The sequence below is a fragment of the Globicephala melas genome, chromosome 14 (genome assembly GCF_963455315.2).
Source record: "Globicephala melas chromosome 14, mGloMel1.2, whole genome shotgun sequence".
Lineage (NCBI taxonomy): Eukaryota > Metazoa > Chordata > Mammalia > Artiodactyla > Delphinidae > Globicephala > Globicephala melas.
Genome location: NC_083327.1, coordinates 35,699,769 through 35,712,314, shown reverse-complemented (window position 1 = coordinate 35,712,314; position 12,546 = coordinate 35,699,769). Strand labels below are relative to the sequence as shown.

The 12,546-nt window shown below is 44.0% G+C and overlaps 1 protein-coding gene across 1 annotated transcript in view; it reads left to right on the top strand.

Moving 5' to 3' along the window:
* PREP (prolyl endopeptidase) overlaps positions 1-7,897 on the top strand; it is a 136,825-nt gene extending 128,928 nt beyond the window's left edge. The window contains exons 14-15 of the mRNA XM_030882944.3: positions 3,079-3,235; positions 6,728-7,897. Coding sequence (XP_030738804.1) covers positions 3,079-3,235; positions 6,728-7,022 — 452 coding nt within the window. The 3' untranslated portion in view covers positions 7,023-7,897. The remainder of the gene's footprint in view (positions 1-3,078; positions 3,236-6,727) is intronic.
* The last annotated feature ends 4,649 nt before the right edge of the window (positions 7,898-12,546 follow it).

The window sequence follows — 12,546 nt, the reverse complement described above, 5'->3', positions numbered from 1 at the left end:
GGCTTCCCTGGTGGCGCAGTGGTTGAGAGTCCGCCTGCCGATGCAGGGCACGTGGGTTCGTGCCCCGGTCCGGGAAGATCCCACATGCCGTGGAGTGGCTGGCCCGTGAGCCATGGCCGCTGAGCCTGCATGTCCGGAGCCTGTACTCCGCAACAGGAGAGGCCACAGCAGTGAGAGGCCCTCGTACCGCAAAAAAAAAAAAAAATCAGAGCTATAATGTACAGATAACATAGGGAATATAGTCAATAATATTTAATAATTTTGTGTGGTGACAGATTGTAAATAGACTTACCATGGTGATCACTTTGTGATGTATAAAAATACCGAATCACCGATTTACACCTGAGACTAATATGTTTTAAGTCAGGTATACTTCAATTTAAAAAAAGAAGAAAGAAAGAAATGGAGGGACTAACCTGGCAGTCCAGTGGTTAGGAATCTGCACTTCCACTGCCAGGGGCCTGGGTTCCATCCCTGCTCTGGTCAGGGAACTAAGATCCCACAAGTCGTGTGGCTTGTGGAAAGAAATCGAGAAAGGAGATGGAGAATATTCTTACGTACCGAATAACTACAAATTTGATTCGTTCACTCGCCAAATATTTATAGAGCACAAAGAAGTGCTTGGGCATTTTTCCAGATACTGGGCATATGTCAGCAAACGAAAGAGACAACAGCTCTGCCTTCGTGGAGCTTTTGTTCCAGTCAGAGGAGGCAGACGATATGCCCAAGGCCAGCAATGGGCCCCGGAGGCCCATGTCTGTGGCTGGGCACAGAGAGCAGGGGAGAGAGATGGGAGAGGTTAGGGGTGGGGGGAGGCCAGAGCAGGCAGGACCTCGTGGCCCATGCAGAGAGCGTGGTTTACTCTGTGAAATGAGAAGCTTTTGGGGGAGTTTTGAGCAGAGGAGTGTCATGATTTGACATGTTTTTTTTAAATCGGGATCATGCATTGATCCCGTTACTGTGTTAGGGTAGACAGAAGGGGAGGCAAGGGCAGAAAAGCAGGAGCCCAGGTAGGTGGCTTCTGTCCCAGGGAGAGAATATGGTGGCTTGGACCTGGGTGTGGCGATGGAAGTAGTGAGAAGTGGTCTGATTCTGGGCATATTTTGAATTTGAGCCAACTGAATTTGCATATGAATTAAATATGAAGTGTTAAAAAAAGAACTAAGGGTGAATCTAAAATTTTTAATGGGAAAGGACATTGAAAATACCATCTGATTTTAGTAGTGGGAGAATTGTGTTGTAACTTACTGGTTCATCCAATAAAACTCCATTTTATTTTTGGAGTTTTATATTCAGGAATTCATTTATGCCTTTTAACAAACTAGGTCCTTTAAGGGACCTTCAGAGATGGAGTTCCTCCATCAGGATGCTGAGATGCTTATTAAAAAGAACAGTTTCCAGATTCCTGCGCCTCCCACCTCTGAGTGGGAGAAAAGGATCTGCAGGGGTAGGACTCAGGTTTCAGTATCATGAATCAGCACTGAAATCAGAACTGGGGTGGGAACAGTTTTTTGTCAGAGGCAGCAAAAGTTCACATCCCTTGACTAACTCCTAGTTGTGCCAGCTTTGATCTTACTTCCTCCCAAAGCCTCCCCAACCTCCGTACTCTGGCCTACGCCCTACTTCCATAGCACCCGTATTTTCTCAACAGTAGTGATTGCCACACTATAATTGCCTGTTCACTTCTTTATCTTTCCCACTAAATTATTCACTGACATATCCCCAGGCGTAGTGCCAGGCACATGGCAGGTGTTCAATAAACATTTATTGAATTTTCCAAAAAATAAGTTTTTAAGTGTACAGAGAAGAGTATTCTTACAACAGGACAAGGAGGTGTGTCAGCATCGGTTAGAGCTCTGAGCAGGGTTTTAGGCGCTATTCTGCTTTGGGCTGTATGAGCCGTTACTGCTCACAACATTTCTGATGCCAAATGTGGGAAGGGGGGCATACCACGCCAGCCAATTCTCCAACTCTCCATACACCACCTGGGTGTCTTACAAGTCAGTTCAGTTCTGACACTACCCAGAGTTAGCACAGACCCAGAAGGGTGAGGGCTCAGTCCCATAGGACTGCCCCCACTGCAGACACCAATCACAAGTTCTGGACCTCCCATACTTCTGACTCACAGCTATAAATCGGGGGTTCCCATGTCCCCCTCCCCTTTCCTTACGTTTACCAGTTTGTTATAAGGGATAGAACTCGGCAACAGTCAGATGGAAGAGATGTATAGGATAAGGTATGGGCGGCGCACGCAGAGCCTCCACACTCCCTGTTAGCGCACCACCATCCCAGCACCTCCCTGTGTTCACCACCCTAGGAGCTCCAGATTTCATTGTTTGGTGGATTTTATGGAAGTTCTATTATGCAGGCAAGATTGATTAAATCAGTAGCCGTTCATCACTAACTTGATCTCCACCCCCTCTCCTCTGCCCAGAGGTCAGGGGTGGGACCAGAAGATCCAATCCTGTAATCACATGGTTGGTTCTTTGGGCAGCCACCCCCCATCCTGAAGCTATCTGGGGACCCACCAAGACCCGTCTCATTAGCATGGACTCAGAGACGGTTGAAAGGGGTCAGTTATGAATCATGAGAGACACTCCTCTCACCCTGTCACACAGGAAATTCCAAGAGTTTTAGGAGCTCTGTTCTAGGAACTGGGGACAAAGAGTAAACAGGTATTTCTTATTGTGTCACGATATCACAGGCTAGTTTTCAGATCCTGAACAAGTTCGTTAACCTCCTGCATCACCTGTGAAAGCAGCTGGGGATGGGAGGAGGGGACACAGGTTTTGCAGAAAGCCCTAGAGGTTTTCATATAATGTTCCTCCATTGAGATTCACTTTGAGGAGTAAATCTCTACTACTGATGACAATACCCACCCCTCCGATATATTGGAAGGAGGGGGAAAAGCTTGTGGGCTGTTGGGCAAGTGATTTCTGATGGTTTCTTTCTGTGCTCTTGGAAAAAAGACAACCAGGGTTCTGAAAGCATTTAAGTGTTGTTTTGTTCTGTTTTGATTTTGCTTATTACATAGATGTTTAATGATGGACCACCTCCCTTTTCTATCTTGATTTTTAGCTGCATGTGCAAATCAGCGTCCTGACCTCTTTGGTTGTGTTATTGCCCAAGTTGGAGTAATGGACATGCTGAAGTTCCATAAATACACTATTGGTCACGCCTGGACCACTGATTATGGGTGCTCAGACAACAAACAACACTTTGAATGGCTCATCAAGTAAGGTTTTAATTCATATGACATATTTGTGTTGCTAACAATTTGATACCAGAATACTGGATAAACGTTTGATAAACGTTTGACTCCATGCCCTTCAATATCTCATATTTGCGTGTAATTTACTGCAAAAGTAGGGCAAGTGGTGGGAATACCTGTCTTCCTGGTTTTGATCTGGTCTTTAACAAAAACAACAAACTACAAAGATGTGATGGGCAAAATTTTAAAGGTGGTCCTCCAGGATTCCTGTCCCCTGGTTCTTCAGTCAACCACTAATCTAGGTACTTCCGTGAAGGGACTTTGCGGATTAAATTAAGGTTACTAATCAGCTGACCAGGATAAGGAGATTATCCTGGATTATCGAGTGGGCCCAATCTAATGACAAACCCTTAAAGGCAGAGCATTTTCTCTGGTGGGAGTTGGGGATGCAGCAGAAAGGGAGATGAGAGAGATTGGACGCATGAGGAGGACTAAAGCCACCATTGCTGGCTTTGAAACTGAAGGAAGGGGGGCTGTTCGACCTGAGATCAACCCCAACCAACAGCCATCAAAGAAACAAGGACCTCAGTCCTACAGCCACAGGGAACTGAATGCATTCTGCCAACAGCTGGAATGAGTCTGGAAGTAGATTTTTTTCTAGAACTTCTTGATAAGTGCCCAGCTAGCCAACACTTTGATTTCAGCCTTGAGAGAGCCAGAGAACCCAGTTGAGCCAAGCTAGACTTCTGACTTATAGAACTGTGAGATAAGAAATCCATGTTGTTTTTAAAAGCTGCTAAATTTGTGGTAATTTGTTAATGCAGCAATTAAAAAATAATTTTTTTAAAAAAGGTCATTATAACGTACATATATATGGGATTTCTTTTTCTAAATTAAGAAATAAAGGGCTTCCCTGGTGGCACAGTGGTTGAGAGTCCGCCTGCCGATGCAGGGGACACGGGTTCGTGCCCCGGTCCGGGAAGATCCCACGTGCCACGGAGCGGCTGGGCCCGTGGGCCGTGGCCGCTGAGCCTGCGCGTTCAGAGCCTGTGCTCCGCCAAAAAAAAAAAAAAAAGAAATAAGGAAATGAAGAGGAATATATGCAAGAACAGTTAAACTTTTTTTGTGCTCTCAGTATAACCACATACATTTGAAACTACAAGTTGCATTACTGAAATATTCGTATCCCTCAACACTTTGGCGATAACAGTGAGAAAATGGCAAACATTTAGATTCTCCAGACTGCAAGCTACGTTCTTTTTTGGCTCCTCACTCTCTTTACTTCCCACATGTAGGGGTTTTTGGATTTTTACCAGCAGTATTTAGGAATTACTCTTGGAATAGCACCAGCAGCCTCTGTCCCCTCTCCCCAGTCTCCTCAGTCAGTTATAAATTTTGATACAGTAATTTCTCGAGTCAGGTTTTTTCCCTTCATTTGATGTGCTTTGTATGGTTAGCTCCACTTAGAAATTCCGCTAAAATGACTTGAATTTTTTTAATTGAATACTTTTAAACTACTCAATTCTGTTCTGTAGGAGGGGGAAAGTTTAGCTTTTAAAATACACAGGTAGCCTCACTGACACATCCTGGTGAAAGCTGAATATTTGAAGAAGCCATAGTTCCAATTAACTTTAAGAAAATATGCACTTAGCAGGGGATAAGTCCCATTTAAACTCAGTTGAAAATACTGAGTTAATTGTATAATGAAGGCAACAAAATATTTGCTGGAACCTGATACTTCTGAAATTAATTTGAAAGCAAAAAAAGTTCTAAATATTTTTTCTCTCAAGATGTCTGTGATATTCCTATTTCAGACTTTATAATTTTTTAACCTAGCACCCACAGAGCTGTATTTTCCTCTTACTTGCTACTCCCAATGAACAGAGAGCTCAATCCAATATATTGAAGGGGGTCCCCCATGCCCCCCAAAATTTAAATTTCCAAGTTTGTGAATGGCTGGGAAAAATAAAGCCTAACAGACTTTTTTTCTACAGAACTTCTCAGTCTTGAATGTATAAATGTGGCACGTGAATCTTGAGGTGGGGAGAGGCATTATTAGTAGGCAGAGTTTCCAGACATGTTTTCCCATAGAACTAACCCTTATCTGGAGGACTGGGGTTGATCCAGAAATACTCTGCAATGAGAGCAGAAAACAGACCCATTGGTACCCCCATCTTATCTATTAGGAAACTAAACCCCAGAAGGTTTTAGTCTTAGCTTGGTTATCTGAGTAGAAATTTTACTATTTTTGCCTATTTACCCTCCAAAATAAAACTCTACTAAAACAGTTTAATTCATTAATACTGAACACTTTGGAAAACATGACACCCATATGGACTAAAATGTAAAGAAAAAGTATCCAGAGATGTCTTTCACTTAACTATTATCAATCGCTGTTTAATTTGATTGTACTTATGTTCTTAAAAAACCTTTTTGTTAACTGGAAACTGATCTTGTGCTTCAGAAGGTGTCTCCTCCACTAACTTTCTCACCATTGGCCAAAGGCAGTTTCTTTCTGCTGGACTGTGAGCCAGCAGGGGGTCAGCGGCTTAGGTTCCCTGGTTTCAGACAGGAAGCTAGGCCCAGAGGGGACCCATGGTCTTCCTAAGACTGCCAAGCTGAGCTCAGAATAAAGGTTTTATAGATACTAAACAGGTAAAAAGCTGCTGTACACTGGATTTCAAGTTCTTCAACAAAAGAAAGGCTTGCACCCATTCTATTCACAATCAGTGATTTAAAAGAACAATCAGGGCTTCCCTGGTGGTGCAGTGGTTGAGAGTCCGCCTGCCGATTCAGGGGACACGGGTTTGTGCCCCGGTCCGGGAAGATCCCACATGCCGCAGAGCAGCTGGGCCCGTGAGCCATGGCCGCTGAGCCTGCGCGTCCAGAGCCTGTGCGCCGCAGTGGGAGAGGCCACAGCAGTGAGAGGCCCGCGTACCGCAAAAAAAAAAAAAAAAAAAAAAAAAAAAAAGAAGCTACAAGGATATATTGTACAGCACAGGGAATATAGCCAATATTTTATAATAACTTTAAATGGAGTATAATCTATAAAAATATTGAATCACCTGAAACTAATATTGTAAATCAACTATACCTCAATTAAAATCTTTTCATGTAAAATATAAACAAAGGGACAGTCAGTCCACTTTGTAGCAGCGAAAAAGTTAGTCTGAAGAATATGAAAATATTCACCTCAAGACAGTCAGTATGTACATACTTTGGTTTGTTTCAACAGCCCTGTTTCTTTCTTACACAGGCTTCCAAAGTGGGAGCGAAGTAAACGACACAGCTCCCCAGCTTCCAATAGCCCTGGCCAGTCGCAGCCTAAACGGTGAGGTGATGTAACTTAGTCTGCAGTGGTCACCCATGGACCACTTGGCTGCAGTCCTCACTGCTGGTGACGGTAGGCAGGTAGACGACGCAAGTCACTATGCCCACTGGTCCCCGTGATTATCCTAGTGGACACACAACTCTTATTTTGATATCCGGCCTCATGAAAGTGCCTTTGCCTTTCAGATATTCTCCACTGCACAACGTGAGGCTACCAGAGGCAGACGACATCCAGTACCCATCCATGCTTCTCCTCACTGCGGACCATGACGACCGCGTGGTCCCGCTTCATTCCCTGAAATTCATTGCCACCCTTCAGTACCTGGTGGGCCGCAGTCGGAAGCAGAACAATCCCCTGCTTATCCACGTGGACACCAAGGCGGGCCACGGGGCTGGGAAGCCCACGGCCAAAGTAATAGAAGAAGTGTCAGACATGTTTGCATTCATAGCGCGCTGCCTGAACATCGACTGGATTCAGTAAATGGCATTTCCCACTGCCTCTGACCGCTGCGGAAAACCTCAAGGGCTCTCACACCATTAAAACCGAGAAACCACTGGGCGTAATGCCTCCCCACACGAACACTGTTCCTGCACTCGCGGACTGCAGCTGAACAGAACTGCCGTGGGAATTTTATCTTTTCTAGGCTTCTCCTTTTTAGCAGGCCCTTGGCGTTTCTTTTTCCACCCTGTGCAGGCACATATTTTAAAAGGAACAAAAGGCATGTTCGGATAAATAGCTAATGGCAGCCAACACATTGTGAATTTTAGATTGCTGAATTCAGAGTCATGGTCAGGCATACTTCATATAGAGCACCTCAGTGAAATTTGCTTCTATAACTATAACCAATACACCTTTACATAAATGTGAGACTTGTTCTCCTGAAAAAGACTTCTTTGCCACAATAATAAATGTTATTTAAGAATGAGAGGCTTTATTTCTGGTTCCTTTGTGTTGAGGAGCAACCCCAGAAGCGCAGTCATTCTGCACTGCGTCCTGTCATTTGTCTACGGGAATAAGCAATGAAGTCATAGACTGTAAGCGCTGCACGGAGGCGGAGCGCGTCCATCTAGCTCCCTTGTTTATGGTGAGGAAGCTATTAGGGGTGGCTTACTGTCTTACGTATTAACCACGCAGCCAGCTGATCGTATCGTCAGGGGCTCTTTTGGTTTGGATGCCTCCTAAAAATCAGTGGACCCGAAGCTTCAGATTACTCACCTATTTGTCTGTCTGTCAATTTGGTTACAAAGTAATTGTGGAAAATAGAGTACCTGGGATTCTAAAACTAAGAGACCACATGAGTGAACTCTCCATATTTATCTTACAATTAGAAATTTCAGCATTTGCCAAGCAGTTCTTCCCCCCATAGACCACTTCCTGGAAATAAAAATAGTCATACTTTAAAAAGTGTGTCTCCCCAGCCTGAAATCTTTAAGAGGAAAATATATCATTCCTCAAACTTGTCCATAAGAAAAAAAAAAATTAAGGCATTTGGTTTAACATTGCATGAAATACTATTCCTTTGGGTATCAGTTTGGGAGGTGGTGATCTAATTTATGAGAAAAAAGCAGCTGCTTCTTTGTCTTGCTTTAGGAGATATCACAAAAATTACTATTTTGTATAAAGTATTTTAACCTTAAAAAATTAGTTTAAGGGCTTCCCTGGTGGCACAGCGGTCAGGGAAGATCCCACATGCCGCAGAGTGGCTGGGCCCGTGAGCCATGGCCGCTGAGCCTGCGCGTCTGGAGCCTGTGCTCTGCGACGGGAGAGGCCACAACGGTGAGAGGCCCACGTACCAAAGGAAAAAAAAAAAAAATTAAAAGATTACTTCATTAATCTAATAGCTTGTTCTTTCCCAGGTAAGTGCTATTTTCCAAATCATACATGTTTGTGCTTCTCTTGAGATCTCTACCTCTCAAATTGTGGTCTAAAGTTAGACACACTATTTTCTGTCCAGCTTATCACTACATACAAGCTCAGTTGAAAGGTAGATACATGGTTTGGCTCTTCTCTTCTACAGTTATGTTTTCTCTCACTGTTTAAATAAGCACTGTATATAATGCAGCTGTCATGGAACATAGGATTCATTATGAGCCCCTCCACCCAATCCCTGGAGAAAAAGTATGCCACTAGCTAGCAGTGCATGCGGGGGTTGACATCATCACCATCTACCTGGAGAGATGCTAACACTAGCTAACTGCCATGTAACTGCTGACCAGCATGACAGGAAGGAAAAAAATGTATTTGTATAGATAAGGCAAAGGCAGCCTTTATCCTAGACCAGCTGGGTCATTTGAGGTGCAAACAGCCGAGTTGTACCCATTCAGTCCAGAGCATTTGCAAGTTTGCACAGAATCCGGCTACACTTTCCCACTGAGGTTTTCTACTTAGCAGCAGAAAGTGGAAGTATAGTGTGTAGAGTCTCAGCTTCAAGAGAAATCAGGACCAGGTTCAAATCCCAACTGTCAATTAGTAACTGGTGATTATGGGGAATAAACAAGCTAATATACTTACACGCGCCTAGCATATAATTGGACTCCAATTGGGAGTTTTCTTTCCCAAGCTAATTTTCATATCGAGATTTTAGCTGGACAACTGAGCGCACAGACTGAAGGTAGCTTTTTTACACCTTAAACATTGGATGACTTAGAGGTTGGGCTCCTCCCCAGATCTCAGAGTGTCTTTCTTACTAGATGCCACCCTCCTCTGTATCCTGTGCTCTGCCCCTGTGCTCTGTCTTACGTTGCTCTCTGGTGTTCTGAGGAAAAAAGCTGCATGTGGTGGCCAGGTGGTCTAACTGCCTTGTCACAGGGCCTTGCAAACACGCCACAGAGCATTTGCTACCTTAGTAAGATAAAGTCACATTTATGATGTTTAATATGTACACACCTGGAATATTGTAAAACTTTGCAATTAGTCATGTTTCCTAATACTCCCACTAAAGCTTAGGCAGTTACACCCGAATGGTGCTGCCAGTATGAAAGGTTCCATTTCAGCTAAGAAAGTCTGTCACTAAATTCTCCATATTTATCAGATCATTTTACCAGCCTCAGGGATTTCCCTGGGCAGACTGCATAGCCAGTACCCAGAAGGCTTACAGAGCCTCAAAGATGAGTTAAGGCCAGACTGGAAAGCTGTAAGGGGGTGCTGTAAAAAAGGCGAAGGTCAGACTATAAGGGGGTAGTCAGGAAGGCCAGTGGGATGAGGGCTGAGGCCAATGAATAAGGACCATTTAGCTGTATTTTGCATCCATTCATATTCTAGGGGCTTGGGAGTGCAAAGAGAAAAAGTCCTGCCCTGATGAAGCTGAGACTCCAGGGGGAGGAAACAGGCGATAAACTATGTCCTCGGTCCCCTGTGCTCTAAGCTTTCTGTGTGTGTGGATATGTTTGTCCTCAAGCAACCTTATAAACCATGTGCTACCCTTATCGCCATTTGGCAAAGGCCCAAGTTCACCAGCCAGGAAGGAAGCAGGTAGGGCAGTTAACCCTGGCAGCAGGACCCTGGAGACGGCACTCTTACCCACTAGTCTAGTAAGACAAAAAAGCAAGAGGCTTCCCATTCAAGATGGCGACTAGGAAGGTCCTGAAATTACCTCCTCTCATGGACACAGCTAATTGACAGCTGCATACAGAACAATGCGCTTTGAAAGAAACCCAAAAACTAGATGAGCAACTCCTACACATGAGGTGAAAGAGAAGAAACCCACATGGAACCGGGTCGAAGAGGCTGAGACACAATCTCACGATACACCCCACCCCTGACACAGCCACCCACAGTCAGGAGGGAACCCACAACTCCGAGCTTCTCCATGAGGAGCAAAGGGTTTGGACTTCACATCTGACACCCCAGCTTTTAAGACTTGCATCTAAGAGACGAGCCTCCAAAATATTTAGCTTTGAAAGCCAACAGGGCTTGCATCCCACCAAGATATAGCAAACAAGAAACGATTTTTTAAATTTGTTTTGTTTTTTTCTCTAGTCACACTTTTAAAGAAAAGTTTAATATATTTAATATATTAAAAAATACCTCACACCAGTCAGAATGGCCATCAACAAAAAGTCTACAAATAATAAATGCTGGAGAAGGTGTGAAGAAAAGGGAACCCTCCTACACTGTTGGTGGGAATGTAAATTGGTGCAGCTACTATGGAAAACAGTATGGAGGTTCCTTAAACCAAAAATAGAGCTACCATGTGATCCTACAATCCCACTCCTGGGCATCTATCCAGAAAAGACAAAAACTCTAATTTGAAAAGAAACATGCACCCCAATGTTCATAGTAGCACTATTTACAATAGCCAAGACATGGAAGCAACCTAAATGTCTGACAGATGAATGGATAAAGATGTGTTGTGTATACACACACACCACACACACACACACAGGAATGTTACTAAACCATAAAGAAGAATGCCATTTGCAGCAACATGGATTGACCTAGAGATTACCATAAGCCAGACAGTGAAGTAAGCCAGACAGAGAGAAATACCACATAATATCACTTATACATGGAAACTTCGAAAGGAAAAAAGAGACAGATGAACTTATTTACAAAACAGAAAGAGATTCCCAGACATAGAAAACAAACTTACTGTTATCAAAGGGGAAGGAGGGGAGGGGAGAGAGGGATAAATTAGAAGGTTGAGATTAACATATGCACACTACTATATATAAAATAGATAAACAACAAGGACCTACTGTATAGCACAGGGAACTATACTCAATATTTTTCAATAAGCTATAAGGGCAAAGAATCTGAAAAGGAACATGTATATGTATGTATGTATAACTGAATCACTGTTCTGTACACCTGAAACTAACATGACATTGTAAATCAACTATACTTCAATTAAATAATTAAAAATTTTTTTAAAGATCTACATAGGGACTTCCCTGGTGGTCTAATGGTAAAGAATCCGCCTTCCAATTCAGGGGACACAGGTTCAATCCCTGGTCGGGGAACTAAGATCCCACATGCTGCGGGGCAACTAAGCCCTGGGGTCACAGCTACTGAGCTCTTGCGCCTCAATGAGAGAGCCCATGTGCCACAAACTACAGAGCCCACGCTCCCTGGAGCCCACACGCCACAACTAGAGAGAAAACCCGCATGCCACAGCTAGAGAGAAGCCTGCGTGCCTCAACAAAGACCCAACGCAGCCAAAAAAATAAAATTTAAAAAATAAAAAAGATCTACTTAGTAAGTTTCAAATATACAATACAGTATTATTAACTATAGTCACCATACTGTACACTACACCCCCAGAACTTATTTATAACTGGAAGTCTGTACCTTTGACCACCTTCAATTTAACCACCCAAAAAACAGTTCTTAAAAGGGCTCAAGCAGACTCATCTGGCTACCCCGCAGGGTCCAGCAGAGAGTCCTCTGCCTGAAAAGTGCCCAGTCTTTCTGTGAAAGACACCTACCTGCTCATCTTAAAGCTTTGGTCCGAGGGGCAAGATTCTAACTGAACACACATCTAGAAGCCTACGGAAACACCCTCCAAAGTCCACAGAGGCTGGTGGGGCCATATTCGCAGTCTCCCTCCACTAATATCTCCCAGAAAGACCTTGGTCACTAATATCTCCCAGAAAGACCTTGTGCACACACCTAGTGCCCTGGTTTCTGTGACACCCACTGATCACGTGGCTCTAGTGGCCAGTGGGTCCTGTAGGGCTGTAGCAAATGGACAAACAGTTCTTAACTGGCTAAGCACCCCAGGGCATAGCACAGAGACAGCAGACTGAAATGCACCCCCAGACTTCCTGTGAAAGAGACCTATTAGCTTATCTTCATAGCTGTGGCCTGAGAAGCAGACTCCTAACTAAACACATCTAAGGGCTGATTATAATCCTCTCCAGAGATCACGGAGATCTCCTCACACTCTCCCTCTGTCCTGCCCGACATCACCAGCATCTCCAGGAAAAGAGCTTGTGTATACGTGTGGTGCCCCAACTTTTGTGGCTGTGCTACGTCACTTGATAGCCTGAGTCTGGTGGCCAGC